At 40.6% G+C, this 18041-nt stretch overlaps 1 protein-coding gene across 2 annotated transcripts in view; it reads left to right on the top strand.

Moving 5' to 3' along the window:
- Nucleotides 1-18041, top strand: part of LOC143739000 (GTPase-activating Rap/Ran-GAP domain-like protein 3) — a 49867-nt gene that overhangs the window by 19378 nt on the left and 12448 nt on the right. For both annotated transcript variants that reach the window (XM_077231060.1, XM_077231059.1), the window contains exons 3-11: nt 37-111; nt 2947-3046; nt 4842-4960; nt 5265-5329; nt 5430-5493; nt 5866-5892; nt 6028-6103; nt 6358-6456; nt 6574-6677. In XM_077231060.1, the coding sequence (XP_077087175.1) occupies nt 37-111; nt 2947-3046; nt 4842-4960; nt 5265-5329; nt 5430-5493; nt 5866-5892; nt 6028-6103; nt 6358-6456; nt 6574-6677 (729 nt within the window). The remainder of the gene's footprint in view (nt 1-36; nt 112-2946; nt 3047-4841; nt 4961-5264; nt 5330-5429; nt 5494-5865; nt 5893-6027; nt 6104-6357; nt 6457-6573; nt 6678-18041) is intronic.

The raw sequence follows: 18041 nt of genomic DNA, 5'->3' as shown, positions 1-18041 counted from the left end.
GTCTCACGTTCATGATGTATCTGTGTTTCTCCTCAGCTCATCTCCAGTGATGCAGACGGGGCCATACAGAGAGCTGGGAGATTCAGAGTGGAGAACGGTTCAATAGATGAGGTAAGATACTCATTAAATATTGTGTGGTCTGAAATGTGTGTGTGTATGCACGGTATGTGCTGGATTGTAATAGACCACCAAGCGTTACAAAACTATTATGAAAATGACCAGGATAGAGGTTAAACAGCCCTACAATTCTTGAAGCTCTCATGACCATGGAGTGATTCAATAAGATTTTGAACTCATTCACATGCATTCTGATGGCTGCGGGTTCAAGTCAGTGCAGTACTGCAGGAACGGGGGCGGTACAATGTATTTAAAGAAGAAGAAAAGAGAGAGAACAAATATTCATCTTCTGGCAGTAAAAAACAAACCAAAACTGCCAGCTTTTGTGTTTTGCGAGTGTGTCTGTAGGTTTTTCAATGAAACACACATGCATCAGCAAAAACAACAATCAAAACAAAGCAATTCAATCAATCCCCAATGTTCTCACTCTCATTTCCTCCCCCTCTCTCTCTCTTTCCTCCATCCACTTGTCCTTTTCATTTCAAGCACCAGACTGTAGCTATGACAACCCTCAATGCTTTATCCCACCAAAACAGACCTCTGATTGGTTGTTAATGATTTAGGGGGGACTGTCACCATAGTGATTAGGGTTCCAGACTCTCAAAGTAGGAAAGCTGCTGTTTACGCGGAGTTATTTATTTATTTATTTATATATTATTATTTTTTTTACAATTTGTCAGCATGAAAAAATAAATTTGAATTTCTGCTAGAACATGATGGGATTGATTATTGGGTGAGCAGAGGTATAACCAGACATGTTGTGTGTTCACATACATATGCGTGTTCCCTATAACAAAGCCCTATAAAAATAGAGTGTCCCTGGCATCCTTTTTATTGTATTTTGAAAGTAAACTTTTAAAAAGTAAAATTGTATGATATATTATTATCCATATTATTATATTCTAAGATAGAGGTTTTTGTCAAATTTGCAAAAATTACTTGTGATAGTCTTGAATATGTCAGTCAAAAAAAGGTGTTGAAACTATAAAACAATTGGAAATGTGGTTATGAAGATACACTACAGCTGTAATCATTTTTCAAGCTTGTTACAAACCGTCTTTTTGTAGAGGAAAAAAAATATATTTGTGAAAAATCTGAAATTGTAAATGCACTGAACAAAATTATAAACGCAACACTTTTGTTTTTGCCCCCATTTTTCATGAGCTTAACTCAAAGATCTAAGACTTTTTCTTTTTGTACACAAAAGGCCTTTTTCTCTCAAATATTGTTCACAAATATGTTTAAATCTGTGTTAGTGAGCACTTCTCCTTTGCCGAGACAATCCATCCACCTCACAGACGTGGCATATCAAGATGCTGATTAGACAGCATGATTATTGCACAGGTGTGCCTTAGGCTGGCCACAATAAAAGGCCACTCTAAAATGTGCATTTTTATCACACAGCACAATGCCACAGATGTCGCAAGTTTTAGGGAGCATGCAATCGGCATGCTGACTGCAGGAATGTCCACCATAACTGTTGCCCATGAATTGAATGTTCATTTCTCTACCATAAGCTGTCTCCAAAGGCGTTTCAGAGAATTTGGCAGTATATCCAACCGGCCTCACAAACGCATACCACGTGTAACCACACCAGCCCAGGACCTCCCCATCTAGCATCTTCACCTGCTGAAACAGCTGCTGCAACAATCGGTTTACCAAAGAATTTCTGCACAAACTGTCAGAAACCGCCTCAGGGATGCTCATCTGCATGCTCATCATCCTCATCGGGGTCTCGACCTGACTGCAGTTTGTCGTCGTAACCGACTTAAGTGGGCAAATGCTCACATTCCATGGCGTGTGGCACATTGGAGAGGTGTTCTCTTCACGGATGAATCCCTGTTTTCACTGTACAGGGCAGAAGACTGACAGCGTGTATGGCGTCGTGTGGGTGAGCGGTTTGCTGATGTCAACGTTGTGGATCGAGTGGCCCATGGTGCCGGTGGGGTTATGGTATGGGCAGGCATATGTTATGGACAATGAACATAGGTGCATTTTATTGATGGCATTTTGAATGCACAGAGATACCGTGAAGAGATTCTTAAGCCCATTGTTGTGCCATTCATCCACGACCATCACCTCATGCTGCTGCATTATAATGCACGGCCCCATGTTGCAAGGATCTGTACACAATTCCTGGAAGCTGAAAACATCCCAGTTCTTGCATGGCTAGCATACTCACCGGACATGTCAACCATTGAGCATGTCTGGGATGCTCTGGATCGGCGTATACGACAGCGTGTTCCAGGTCCTGCCAATATCCAGCAACTTCGCACAGCCATTGAAGAGGAGTGGACCAACATTCCACAGGCCACAATCAACAACCTGATCAACTCTATGTGAAGAAGATGTGTTGCACTGCGTGAGGCAAATGGTGGTCACACCAGATACTGACTTGTTTTCGTGAACCCTCCCTGGACTCCCCCACCCCACCCCCACTCCCTATACAGAAAAATTACACATCTTAGAGTGGCCTTTTATTGTGTCCAGCCTAAGGCACACCTGTGCAATAATCATGCTGTCTAATCAGCATCTTGATATGTGAGGTGGATGGATTATCTCAGCAAAGGAAAAGTGCTCACTAACACAGATTTAGACAGATTTGTGAACAATATTTGAGAGAAATATGTCTTTTGTGTACATAGAAAAAGTCTTAGATCTTTGAGTTCAGCTCAAGAAAAAATGGGGGCAAAAACAAAAGTGTTGCGTTTATAATTCTGTTCAGTATAAAACCTTTTTTTGGGGGAAAATGTTACAGAGCGAGTACAAAACAAATCTTTACTGTTGAGTCCTGTACCTAGTTCAATTCTTGGTGGGGCTTTTCTGCAGACCGCTGACTACACGCCTGGAACATGGAGGAGAACTGACGTCCATTTGGAGAACCCAGAGTACCACACCAGATGGTACTTCAAGTACTTTCTGGGAAAAGGTGGGATTCCACTGACAATTATCGAGTATGCACACATATACACACAGATTTACAAATTCACTTGTACTGAATATGCATACTGTACATGCACACACATACAGTACATGTTGAGATTATACTCAACACATGGAGAGCATTAATGTGGCATTATTTTGAGAAATACTGTTCTGTGAAATTTTGAGTTTATGGGAAAGAAAAAGTTAATTTATGTAGGAAATAATTGAACAATGTTTGAAATTAGTCAGATTGGGTGGGGAATTTAAGTCTTATTCGGAACCAGATGCATTCCATTTAAAATAGTGGAAACAAACACATTTTATTACATGTGGTACAGTTAACAATTTTCGAATGTCTGCATTCTCGTGCTGAGGAGGATGAAGCACCAAATAATGGTATTTTATAGTGTTTTATATTTTATACTAAAATACTATGTTTTACACTCTGCCATACACTTCATCACTCTCTTTTTCTTTTCTCTGTCTTTCTTTACCTCCCTTCCTCACACACAAATACAAACACTGTTGTTCGCACACACATTCCCGAGGCAGATTCTGCATTATGTCTCTTTAATTGATTTATATCACTGCAAATAGCTTCCATTCAATGAGAGAGAGATTGAAAGAGAGAGAGGGAAAGAGACAGAATATTCTACAGAGGAAGGCTGGAGATGCAGAGACAGACCAGATCTTGTCTTCTAATTGGATTTCAGCCTCTTTTCATTTGTCTTCTGTCTGTAAACCTGGACTGTCTCAATCCAAAATATCCCCCTTAAACAGAAGGCTTCCATCCCTTCCTTTCTCTTGTCCTCTTATTCTGAGGCTCCAGGAATAGATCTAAATAAACAGGCTGGCGTCTTCACAGTCACGTCTCTGAGGACAGTTTAAATGGCCACAGTGCTTTGGTGTGGCATCTATCTGCATCATTGTGCAGGCAGCACGTCAAGAAGGCTCAAGTTACAATATTCAGAAAAGAAAATAGAAAAATAGAAGTTAGATTCACTCGTTTTATTGAGGCATTGAACCAACTGGTTCATATGCATTGGTCTTAAAATATGTTAATTGTTAATAATTTGTTAAAATCATAATGTCACATTTCTAAAGCTTAAAATTTAAAATGCACGAGCCAACTCAAATATAATGACACACAATAGAAGATTTGAAAAGACAAGGTAGTGAACACGTCTAGTTAACATTTATAATTAATATTTAGTTAAAATGTTGTAAGGATATGTAACAGAACAATGTGTTTTAACAGCATAAAAAATCACTGTACCAATGTGTAGTGAACCAGGGTCCTTACCAGTGGCCGGATTTGTGTTCAAGTTTTACTGATTTACATATAGGGAGCTGATTGAGACACACCTATTGTCTCTTTAGTCCTGAGTTCTAGTCATTCATTCGTTGTCATTGTTTCTAATTAGTCCACACCTGTTCCCTGTTCTGTTACTCATCATCCTCTGTGTATTTAAGCCTTCTGTCTTCCTCAGTTCATTGTCTTGTGTTAATGTTAATTGATTGTTGTGTTTGAGTTCTCTTCATGTTTAATAAAAGTATTATATCTGCGTTCATTAAATGCATTAAATTGATCACAAGTGTCAGTAAAAAAACAACAGCAATTTGTTCTTTTTTCTTTTCTTTTTTTTCTTCTTGTGCAGCAAATCAGCATATTAGAATGATTTCATGATTCATGTGACACTGAAGACTAGAACAATGGCTGCTGGAAATGTAGCTTTGCCATCACAGGAATAAATTTAAAAAAAAAATGTTTTTTACTTTTCTGTCCCTTCTTTCTGTAGTTCACCAGAACTATGTGGGGACGGATGCGGAGAAGAACCCCTTTTTCCTGTCTGTGGTTCTGTCAGACCAGAACAACCAGAGGGTCCCACAGTACCGAGCCATCCTCTGGCGCAAGACGGTGAGTCGTGTGTGCGTCACATTTACTCAGAGCAGTGACTCACATAACAGATTGACCTCTTTGTAAAAGTGACTACACTGTTTTGTTCTGTTGTCTCAAAGGCCAGTATGTGAAGACTAAATGCCTAAAAACCCTGAATGCACAGTGACACGGTATTAAATGTCACCTTCCTATGAACAACAAGGTCTCGGTTATAAAACCTTGTGTCGTAACCTCCAGCATTACTGGCTAGCTGTCTTGTTATCCCATTGTCACATTTCGCTTTAGATTTGTATAATGTGTGAAATGTGTCCATCTCTTTCAGGGTTCTCTAAAAATCAGCCTTCCATACAGTCCGACAAAAACACTATCAGTCAAATCTATATTAAGGTAAGTCTGTCTTTGATGCACCTTGTTCGCACATGCGAAGATTAAATTTGAGAAAAATAAATTAAAACGCTTTGCCCCTCTTGACCCTTTCACCCACCAGTGCCATGAATGTGGATCGTTTCGAAAAGGGCCCGAGGGAGATCCTTAACCCAGAGATTCAGAAGGTGCGCACCCACACCTGTCAATCAACATTACATGTCCTCTGCTCTGTTAATTACTGTCTATTTTTGCTCTGGTTTGTTGTTCTGCTTCATAATCACTTTAGGATTCAAACGCAGCCGCTGTCTGTGCTGCTATTGCTCCAGAGAGCTTGGCTTTTTTGGAAATGTGTTCCGCTAATCAAAGGCCATTGTTAGTGGCATTCAGATATTTGAATGCATGAACATGCTCTCTGTAATGTTTGTGTAACTCACACTATTAGTGCTCCTAACTGGTGTTTAGAAATGTAACCTTGATGGAAACTGATTGTTTTATTGTACTGGGATATAATGATTTGATTTGAGCGAAACTGTTATTTATTTATTTATTGTTGGCAGGACTTACTGGTGCTTGAGGAACAAGAGGTTTGTACTGTCAAATGTGTGTATGTGTTTGATTTAAGTATGCAATGCAAATAGATGACCTTCTTAGTGATTTCTAAATCAATGTCTTAGTGAATTCCCCCTGAATGCTCCTCACATGTTTATATGTTCTTACAGGGCAGCGTAAACTTTAAATTTGGTGTTCTTTATGCCAAAGATGGACAGTTAACAGATGATGAAATGTTCAGCAACGGTGAGCACAGAACCTATAACATATAATACTAAATACAGTATATCTGTGTAATAATAATAACCAATTACCAAATAAATAATATTCTGTTTCACTTAGAAATACATCATATTACGGAACTACAATGCAATTAATTATAATTCACACTGATTTTAAAATATCTGTGAACAGAATAAGGTGGCTCACACTTGATGTCTGTTAAATTTATTATTGCTTTACAATCAAGTTGATTTTCTATGTTTTTGTACTTTTTTCAGAAACAGGAAGTGAGACCTTTGACAAATTTCTGAATCTCCTTGGCGACACAATCTGTCTGCAGGGCTGGGCAGGGTATCGAGGAGGACTGGACACTAAAAGTAGGACAAATACACATACATATGTTTACAAACCAACAGAGGGATTTTTCACCTTTAAATTGTATTTTACTAATTCGTTCTCTCTCGCTTTCTTTCCCTCTCTCTCTCTTTGTTTAGATGACACTACAGGAATGAATTCCATCTACACAGTCTATCAGGGTCATGAGCTCATGTTCCATGTTTCCACCATGTTACCTTATTCTAAAGAGAACAAGCAACAGGTAAGTTGTAGAACACAAACTGGGATATTGGTTACTGACCGATATTGATGGTTTATTCTAATGTACTCTGCTTTTCAAAAGTTTGGGGTCTGTAAACATTTTTTATGTTTTTAAAGAAGTCTCGTAGGCTCACTAAGGCTACATCTATGTGACACAGAATACAGTAATAACATTATAATTGTGAAATATTACAATTTAAAATTACTTTTTTAAATGTAATGTAACTCTGTGTAAGTCCATGTAAACCTACTTTTGATCAATTTAATGTGTCTTTGTTGAATTAAAGTATTAATTTTTTATGTATTTTTTTACCGTACAGACCCCAAACTTTTTAAAGGTACATGGTACGTGTACATTGGTCAGTATTGAATACTGTAACAGCCAATATGTTACAATGCTTAATTGTTCATGATCATTAACTGTACCATTAATGGTACCTTTTTTAGTTTTTGATTACCTTTGTCATCATTTAAAGTTTACTTAAAGTTAACCTTTAAAAACACTAATACTTTAATTAAAAACACTGTCAAATGAAATCTTAGCATGTCTCAAAATACCAATTTTTCATACTGTACATTCTAATGTTGTGATGCCTAAATTGCAGCATTTAAAACGAGTGATTTTACTTTGTGTTTTATTTTTAATTTATTTAGACAAAATAGTATAAAAGTTTATTATTAGTCATAACATGAAAATAATTATGGGAGTATCATTATCAGCCCGTCCCCCAGGATTCATTTTCTAAAACCAGGCCTCTCTGAATAGGACTATAGAAAGACATTCTGTTTCCAAACACCATCGAAAAAACAACAACACATCCATGTAAAACTACAAATAGAATGAGATAAAGGCAAATAGAGAGCAGAACAAATACACCGAGAAGGGGAAATGAAAGAGAAATTTGAATGATAGAAAGAAGGGAGCTGTGTGTGTTTGTTGAGGCAGAAAGGAGCCAGTCTGTAGCTCAGTAGGTGGCGAGGGAAAAACAGGCTATATTTAACATCCAAAAGCGCTGGACATCACAGCGGTCAGTCTCTCCCTCTCTTTTCTCTGTTGCTTGTCCCCTTTCCCCCCTCAGCTCCATATCCTGATTACATCAGGCGTCAATCACTTCACTCTCTCTCACTTCATATCCCTCTTTATTCTTGATTATATCATCATACCGTAATCCCTTTTCTTTCACTCACGCTCTCCTTCCGTTTCTCACTTTTTCTTTTTCACTCTATCAGATCATACGATTGAGTACAAGTAGAGGTCTTGTGCACTTGAGTGCTTGTGGAAGCATTCACAATAGCAGGATTTTCAAAGTATTTGTGTCGGTTCAAGGTCTTGGCACTCCACAGCCGAGAGCCTCTTCAGCCCTCCATGTCAATAACCACCTTTACCAATGCTGAACCACTAATGAGGAGTGCAGAAAAGCTCATACACACTAAGGGGGCTTTTACACTGGGCTCGTTTGCTGCGGTCCGAGCCCGGGGGCGATTGTTCCCGCCGCCCCCTCAACGTTGGTCTGGTTTCACACTCAACTTGATTCTATCGAACTCTGGTGCATTTGCGTGCATCTCACGTCATTGCAAACGTGCACAGCGCATGACAGAAAACACGACGTGGGTCAATATATTGTGGGTTTTTTTATTAATTTGGTGCTATTATTCATAGCTGAGTAAACAACGCAGGTTAACTGTGTGTGTTTCACATAATCTGTCTTTCCGCTGCTTGCAAATGGACTCTTTTGAGGAGACAGTGGATTTCCATTAATTTGTTGCCCTGATTGCACGCACTATGCGCGAATACACTGCAGACTCACTCTTGCTCGTATCCAGGGTAAATCTTTATCCCTTACGTGTGTTTTATTTAGATACATCATAATCGGCTAAAACGCATGCGCAGGATACTTTACTTCCTGAACAAGTGCGCATCCGAGTCCGTGTTGTTTTCACATACACGCGAATCGCAGCACGGTTCGGGAGCAACCGAACTCTCCTCCAGGCAGTCTCGAGTTCGATACCCCAGTGCGCACCCGGGTCCCATGACAGCGTTCACATTAGCGATTTTTCATGCGAACCGTGTGTAACCCGTGTCGTGGCAAGTGTGTTACCCTCACTCTCCTCAGTAAAAGACACAGAGGGAAGTGAAAGAAGACACTGCTTCAATCTATGGACCAGCGATCAGAAGACCAGAATTCGCTCAAGAGACTGTGTTAGCAGCAAAGAAGCACAGGGACACACTGTTTGAGTTAGAAAAACAGGTACGATATATTTAAAAGGAATAAAAAGCAATTAAGAAAAAAAAAGAAAATGTTCAAAAAGACAATAAAATTAAATTATTACCACATCACATAAAAGAAAATAAACCAGAAATAAATAAACTGTTATTTGAATCCTAATTGTAACCTTTTATTCTTTCTTTTTATCTACTATAATTTATACTTTCTATTTAGTTTTAAATCTAATTTCACCTAATTAGCTTTTATTTTGGTATAAGTAAGATATAAGGTTTCTTTAGTTATTTGAATTATTCCTAATTTGACTTATTTATATTAAGAATACTTTTCTCCTCTGGTCTGATTTAAATGTAACTTTTCAATTTCAACCTTTCAAATTACCTTTCAGTTCACTCTTATTACCCAAAAATAGAAATTATGAACACTTAATAGACAAATCAAAAGAAATAAATCACAATAGAATTGAAACAAAATAACAAGAAAATAAATCACCGTCCAATTATCTCAGTGTTCACAGAAATCTCAATGTGATATGAGATTTTATCTCAGTTCTCAGCTCCAGTTCGATGTTCCTTCACGAGATCCTTCTTCCGCAACTCAAGTTAACTCACAGTTCAATAGCAACAGGAAGAGAAAACCTGTACTCAATCCTACCACAATATTCACAGTTCGATTCGCAGTTCGATCCTTATTTGGGCATGGCTCGCCAGTTCCTGCTTGCACCAACTCTCGAACTTTCGCTGTGAAGCAGGGACATCTCACGTGCAGCTTTCTCGATTCTCGTTCAGCATCCAAACTCAGCAAATAGAAAATATCAGACAAAACCAAAAGAAAATCCAGAAAGGATATAAAAAGAAATGGAAAGCCCAAGGGGGGGAAAGGAAAAAAACCCAACCTTGAAAAAACAAGGCCAAAAGTACAATTAGGCACTTTTCTCAAAAATACACATATTACCACACTTAATATCAATATATTCAACTATTAACATTTCAAACTTCACTTTTCATATAATGTTAACACATTAACTTCTCATTTATATTCAAAAAACAGGATTTCAAATGACGCGCTAGGCCACATCTGCTCAATTTTCACGTGCGTCACACTCATCCGTTAGCTCAAACTCAGTTATTCGACGAAAACTACAAATTTACATTTCACAAATCATCAAAAATAACTTCTCCCTTTATAATATCACTTATTTAACACATTTATGAAGAAATCTTCTATTATTTTTCCCTTTTTTTACAGAAGGTTGACTCTTACATAAATTTAGCTAAATATAACACACATATTTGGCATTTGAACACATTTTATCGGATATTTATACATAAGAACCTTGGTAATAACAATAAAACGAAAACTTCACTTACCAAGAGTACTTCTAATATCAATTAGAAAAAGTTCGCGGCAGCTCTCTCAGCTTTAGGCCCGTACTTCAATGCACGTACAAAAGCTAGTTTCACTTTTACTCAAAATCAATCAATCACAGCATCAAGTTCTGTTTCTATTTCTCAAAATCTTTATGTTCTATATCTCTAAATCTCTCTAAACAAACTACTAGCTCGCTCAGTCTAATTCTTTCTCTTCTCAGATCGCGCTCAGTGCTTCTTTCTCGGTGCTTCTCTCGGAAAAAAAATGATCATTGCATCATCTCTCGACTCCGATGACTCCACCCACTAAGGCGGCCAACTCTGATTCGTCTATTAGGACCAATCATTGTCTAATTTAATCAAATCACTCTTCTCTAATTTATGTATTCTTGTTTTCTCTTTTCTTTACAGATATTTAATAAAATAACTGTTTATTCACATAAGTGTCAGTTTCTTTCTTTTCTATTTCAAAAAATAAAACATCTTTAGTAACCTGGGTTACACCCTCCCCTCTTGAATACATGCACGTCCCGCTGCATCTACACATTTTTGGGATTGAATCAAAACCACAGGTACATCAACAGAAGAAGCGTTTACTTCCTCTAAGGCAGTACTGAATGCCACACTTAGACCTTGCAACAGAGATTGAATCACTACGGTAAGTGGGTTCCCTAACTGGGGATATTCAAGCCTTTTTGCAGGTTTTCGCTCTCTCTGCGAACGTCTGGGAATAGTTCCCTCTTCAAACTCTGTGTCGTTCTCTCGTTCACTTTGATCAAGTTCAACATCTCCAGCTTCAATCAAAACTGGACTCTCTTCATTTCTGTTCTTACCTTCACAACCAATTTCTGTTTCAGCTCCCTGGGAAGGAAACTCAGAACAGGGATCAATTTCTGGATCTTCTCTCACTGGAATCTCTAAATCAACACGAACAGGTTCTATCTCAACAGAAGGAGCTTCTGCTTCTCCAGATTCAGGTAAGTTCTCTCTCACAGGTTCATCCACAGTTAAGTCAACAGGGACGTTACAAGGATTTCGACAAGGCAAGTGCTCGGGGCTCACCAAAACTCGGGTTTCAAAATCAATTGTATCCCTAAATGCAGGATTAATGAATCGATCAGTGTCAGACTCATATTCACACTCAGATTCTGGCTCTTGTGAATCATTATCATCTGCACAGGCTCTAGTTCTGGGCCTGCGACCCCTTTGCTTAGGCTGTTTCTCATGTTGACTCGGCTGCAAAAATCCACAAGGTAACAACAAGTCACGATGTAATGTCCTGAGGGGACCACTCTGCCCAACTGGTCGGACAGTGTACACCGGTAAATCTCCCGCTCTCCTAACTACTTCTTGAACTCCTTGCTCCCACTTGTCTGCGAGCTTGTGCTTTCCTCGCAGCCTAACATTGCGCACAAGAACTCTGTCACCCTCTTCCAAGGTTGAATCAACCACACGTTTATCAAACCTTCCCTTGTTGCGCTTTGCTATCTTACCAGAATTCTTCTTAGCTATTTCATAGCTCTCTCGCAACCGTTCTTTCAAATCTTTAACGTACTGAGAGTGAGATTTAGCTGGAGATTCTGCTGGCAATCCAAAAGCTAAATCTACAGGCAAACGAGGAAGACGTCCAAACATAAGCTCGTAAGGAGCATAACCTGTTGTATCATTACGCGTACAATTGTATGCATGTACCAAGGGCTTTACAAACTCCTTCCACCTAGACTTCTCATTCTCTAGCGTTCCCAACATTTGGAGAAGCGTCCGGTTAAAACGCTCTACCGGGTTACCCCTGGGGTGATAAGGCATAGTACGAATCTTGTGAATACCCGCTACATGACACAACTCTTTTATTGTACGGGATTCAAAATCGGGTCCTTGGTCACTATGTAGCTTTTCGGGAAACCCATAATGTACCAGGAAATTTTCCCACAGACACTTCGCAACTGTACGAGCCGTTTGATTCTGGGTCGGTACTGCTACGGCGTATTTCGTGAAATGATCCGTAATAACCAATATGTTACTGGTATTACTGCGGTCTGGCTCTAATGACAAGAAGTCCATACAGACCAATTCCAAGGGTCTACTGGTTTGAATGTTAACCAGGGGAGCGGCTCTGTCTGGAGGTCTTTTTCTACGCACGCAACGTTCACACGTCTTGATCTTCTTCTCCACGGCTTGGGACATTCTTGGCCAAAAGAATCTGGACCTCACTAAGTCTAAAGTCCTCTCAATACCTAAGTGCCCCATATCATCGTGAAGACTACGCAACACCATGTCTCTTAGTCCAACTGGCAACACTAACTGATAGTGAGAGACTCCGTTCTCTTGCTTCTTCCTATACAACACTCCGTTCTTCAACTCAAATCGACTCCATTCTCTCAACCACAATGCTAAATCAGATGGCTGACCCCTCAGAGTACCTGGCTTAGTTCCATTTCTCATCCACTCAACTATCACCTTGAGCTCTGGATCCTTCTCTTGCCATTCTGCCAATGCTGCCTCCGAGAGATTGGGAAGAACAGGCAACCCATGCTCAGTCTCATGTTGCAACTCCTTCGGCAAAGCATTAACACAATGAGCGAGAGACTCAACTAATGTAATAGAAGGGTGTGTCAAACTGAGACTTTCAGGTGAACTAATCACCTGATGCCTTTCACATATAGCTTTCACTACATTGGCCATGAGAACATCAGACTTGTTTTCAGGATCTGCAAGGTGATGAAGTGTAAACTTCTCAATTCTTTCTCGTTCTTTCTGAGAGACCAAATCATCTAAAGGCTCACCATGTGGACGCCGGGAAAGACCGTCCGCATCCTGATTCTGGCTCCCAGCCCTATATTGGAGCTTGAAAGTGTAGGTCGACAAACTAGACAGCCAACGGTAGCTGGTAGCATCAAGTTTCGCAGATGTTAAAACGTACGTCAAAGGATTACTGTCTGTTACAACAGTGAAGTCTGTACCATACAAATAATCACTAAACTTAGCTGTGACAGCCCACTTCAATGCAAGAAATTCCAACTTATGGGCCGGATATTTAGCCTCACTTTTTGTCAATCCCCTACTGGCGAACGCTATCACTCGCATCTGCCCGTCCTGCTCCTGGTACAATGCCGCACCCAGCCCCGTAGTACTAGCATCAGTGTGAAGCGTATACGGAAGTCTGGGGTCAGCAAAGCCCAGGACAGGAGCAGAGGTCAACTTTGAAATAACATCATCAAACGCATTCTGACATGCATCCGTCCATCGATCACCAAACTGCTCTTTCGTGTTAAAATACTCGCCCCCCTCTCGTTTCCCACTGCGGCCCCTGCGAAGTGGAGGGTACCCCTCAGTGAGTCCCGTAAGAGGTTTGACTATTTTCGAGTAGTCACTCACGAACCTCCTATAGTACCCTGCGAAGCCTAAGAAAGCTCTTAACTCTTTCAAGTTGGTAGGTCTCGGCCAAGTCTTTAAAGCTTCGACCTTAACTGGGTCGGTCTTTACTCCGTCCTTTGAAACAACATGCCCCAAATACTTGACTGATGTCTGAAAGAAACGGCATTTTTCAGGCGCTAGCTTTAACCCGTACTCCTTAAGCCGGTTTAGGACCTGTACCAACCGCGACTCATGTTCTTCTAAAGTCTTTGAAAAGACAATCAAGTCATCAATGAAAACTAAGACCTGCTTCCTATGGAGATCACCCATACACCGCTCCATTAACCTCTGGAATGTACTAGGCGCATTTGTGATTCCCTGAGGCATCCTATTGAATTCCCAGAAGCCTAGGGGACATACGAAAGCAGTCTTACACTTATCAGCTTCATCCATTTCGATCTGGTAGAATCCAGACTTCAGATCAAGTACCGAGAACCATTTGGAACCAGTAAGCACAGAAAAGACCTCCTCTAGATTAGGTAGCGCGTAAGCATCCTTAATCGTTTGAGAGTTCAACTTCCGAAAGTCGATGCAGAGCCGAACCGAACCATCTTTCTTCCGGACCACCACTATGGGCGAAGAAAAGGAAGACTCGGACTCGCGAATGACTCCGGCAGAAATCAATTCCTGAAGATGCTTTCGAACGGCATCGATGTCTTGAGGGTGAATTGGACGCGCCCTATGCTTAAAGGGTGTCTCATCTGTCAATCTAATCTGGTGCTTCACTTGACTTGTACAACCGAAGTCAAGATCATGCAAAGAGAAAACTTCAGGCATGGAATTTAGCCGGTTCGAAATTCGCTCTTTCCAATGTGAAGGCAAAGGAGAATCTCCAAAGTCAAAGGTAAGGTTGGCAGAGGTAGGTGCTGATGACTCTACTCCGCAATGACTCTTGGTGCTCTCTATCACTTTCTCTACAGCGTGGATCTCTGCAAGTATAGCTTTAGGAGGAATCGTTATATCAGTCCGAGTGTCATTCTTAAGCAGAACTGACAGCTGGGAGGATCGTCTGGATGGCAAAGTGTGTACACAACTCGCCACCGAAAGACCGCTGAACGCTGGGGTTGAAGGCGGTTCAAGAGCTATCAATTTCTCTAAGCAAGGTTCCCGAAGCTGAACATAACCATTCAAGACTACTGTGTTCCCGGCAGGCACAACCTCGGGTATACTTCCCATCAACTTCACATGTCCTAACGGTTCACTGCCAGCTTGTCTCCATCTCGCTTCAAGAACTCTAAGCACTGCTTGATACCCGTGAAAGTCTGAACAAGGATTGTTCTGTTTCTCGTTGATACAGTGACCATAAAGCACATCCAATGAGTTGGTACCTACTAGAACTTGCGACAGACTCTTGAGATCCGGAACTACCAAAGCTAAGGTAGGGATTTCAACTTCTGCACCCACAAACTCTTTCGGAAACTTCAAGACCAACTCTATGTACCCTAGATATGGAACTGCTTGTCCATTGGCCCCTTCTACCTCTAGTAGGTTTCCCAATGACTTCAACGAATGATCAGACAGATGCGACTTGTAAAACGACTGAGGAATGGTAGTAACCTGAGATCCTGTGTCTAGGAGACAACTAACTTCTTTACCCCCAATAACAATCTGCGCTGTGCACTTTACTCCTACTAACCCCTCTGGCAGGTTCCTTAATGGTGATCTATTCTGGTTACTCGTGACGGCCGCTTGTCTATAACACTTAGGGCGGTTCAAATTACACCTCGTCTCTGTATGCCCCGCTACAGAGACGTCCCTTGGTTTAAAGACAAGGAAGAATTCCCTTGCAGAGAGTCCCACTGGGCCTGCTGCTCTCTCAACTTACGACGCTTTTCTTCAACTCTCAAGGGGTTTGCTGGATTATCACAGGCAACAGCCAAATGACCATTCTCTCCGCATCGGAAGCAATATCCGGGACGAGGCCGATTGGTCATTGGTTGGGCCCTTCTAACATCTCGACCAGTATCTGTCTCTATTAAACTCTGAGGCGGAAAAACTCGAGGACTAGCAGTCACATGGGAGTGATCTCTAAAATTTCTCTGAGCAACATTCTGAGCTTGCAGTTCAGCTACCTGTCGTCGTAGGTTAGCGACTTCTAAGCTGTCTGAATCTTCACGTTTTGCTTCTTGAGTCATGGAAACTCGCATAGCGGATATCTGAGCACGCAACTCTTCCACTACTTTTCTCAAAGCATCAAATTCTGTTTTCTCAGAACATCCGCTCTGGCGTTTCTGATCTGAATTTCCACCTAAAGTAACAAGTTGGGCCTGAGCTTCTGCAAGTTGCTTTCTTAGAGAATCTGTTTCAGAACTACTAGCATTTGGTGCTTCATGAGAATACACTGCCACTTGCTGGGTGGCAGCTCGAGGTTTCGGGTAAACAACAGGAGTTTTTGGCAACCCAAGGTGCTTTTTCATTCTTTCTTCTTTGGAAGTACGTTTACTCTCTTCTGTTCGAATTAACACAACCAACTCAGCAAAAGTGAGTGGCTGGGCTCCGCTTTTCCCTAACTGAAGGCTGTCAATGAGACCATTGTCCCAACATCCCCTCACAAATTGCTTCAAAAGACGACGGTCATGATCTTTCTCCGCGATGCCTCCCCTCTTAATCGTTGAACTCAGAAGAACTTGCAACCGGTGTAAGAAATCTGATGACTTTTCACCTTGGTTCTGCAAGGTGCCCATAAACTTGGCCAACAGTTCGTCACCATCCTCTACAGAACCATACACTGATTCTAACAACTCAAGGTACACCGCAGGCAAAGCGGGAGGTCGTACATGCTTCACTACGTCTGCGGCAGGGGACAACAAGCTATCTAGGATCCTACGTACTCTTTGCAAATCGGAAATAGCCGGATCACTTAGCAGGAGTTCTACACTTACTCGCCAGGTGTCAAAGTCAGGTTCATTTGGAGGACGCGGGCACCTCCCTGAGAAATTCCTAAGACGGACTGACGTTTGCTGTAACATCGTAGCATCAGCCGACTTCACTATGTGCTCTACAACCATCTTCTGAACACCTGGTGGGTCTACAATGTTCATGGGGAAACCAGAACGAGTAGTCACTGTAACACCATCAACGGTGGTTTCTGGAAAGGCCATAGGGCCCGTCTGTCTCTTGATTGGGTTTTTGAATTCTAAATCTCGCATTTCTACTGTTTCTGCTTTCCTAGAATCATCACAGCTCACATTTCGCACTCTCTCTGGAGTACAGTTGGTAGAGTGAACTTCCTGGAGTTCATTCAACTCCTCCTGAAACACATTTGAAAGAGGTTTCTCACTGGTCGTCTGGTTACGGACACTAGCCAAAGCTCGTACTTGGAACATGACGCTTGGATTCGAAAGACTTCCCAAAGTTATGGGTAACATTGGCGCTAAGTCCAGCATTGCAGAGCTGTGAGCATATTCTACAATGGCATGCTGATGGAACTCAGACGTTTGATCGTCAATTATCAAATTACGTTTAACCGAGCCATACCTTTGCAAGAAAATACTCAGCTCATCATCCGTTTCGGTCAACGTGAGACCTTTGACAAGAAGCGCATTTGCTACGTCCACACTCTCTCTCTCAATGATTTCCATCGTCACAATGTAAGATCAACACTCTGAGAAAATTTCGGTTACTAATTAGCTCGTTTCCTACTACTATCCTTGTTGCTAAGCAACAGTCTCCTGGCTGGCTCGCCAACTTTCTGTAACCCGTGTCGTGGCAAGTGTGTTACCCTCACTCTCCTCAGTAAAAGACACAGAGGGAAGTGAAAGAAGACACTGCTTCAATCTATGGACCAGCGATCAGAAGACCAGAATTCGCTCAAGAGACTGTGTTAGCAGCAAAGAAGCACAGGGACACACTGTTTGAGTTAGAAAAACAGGTACGATATATTTAAAAGGAATAAAAAGCAATTAAGAAAAAAAAAGAAAATGTTCAAAAAGACAATAAAATTAAATTATTACCACATCACATAAAAGAAAATAAACCAGAAATAAATAAACTGTTATTTGAATCCTAATTGTAACCTTTTATTCTTTCTTTTTATCTACTATAATTTATACTTTCTATTTAGTTTTAAATCTAATTTCACCTAATTAGCTTTTATTTTGGTATAAGTAAGATATAAGGTTTCTTTAGTTATTTGAATTATTCCTAATTTGACTTATTTATATTAAGAATACTTTTCTCCTCTGGTCTGATTTAAATGTAACTTTTCAATTTCAACCTTTCAAATTACCTTTCAGTTCACTCTTATTACCCAAAAATAGAAATTATGAACACTTAATAGACAAATCAAAAGAAATAAATCACAATAGAATTGAAACAAAATAACAAGAAAATAAATCACCGTCCAATTATCTCAGT

Source organism: Siphateles boraxobius, unplaced genomic scaffold (genome assembly GCF_051911475.1).
Source record: "Siphateles boraxobius isolate OS27281-9 unplaced genomic scaffold, OSU_SipBor_1 16, whole genome shotgun sequence".
Taxonomy (NCBI): domain Eukaryota; kingdom Metazoa; phylum Chordata; class Actinopteri; order Cypriniformes; family Leuciscidae; genus Siphateles; species Siphateles boraxobius.
The sequence above is the reverse complement of the archived record's forward strand: the minus strand, read 5'-3'. Positions and strand labels throughout refer to the sequence as shown.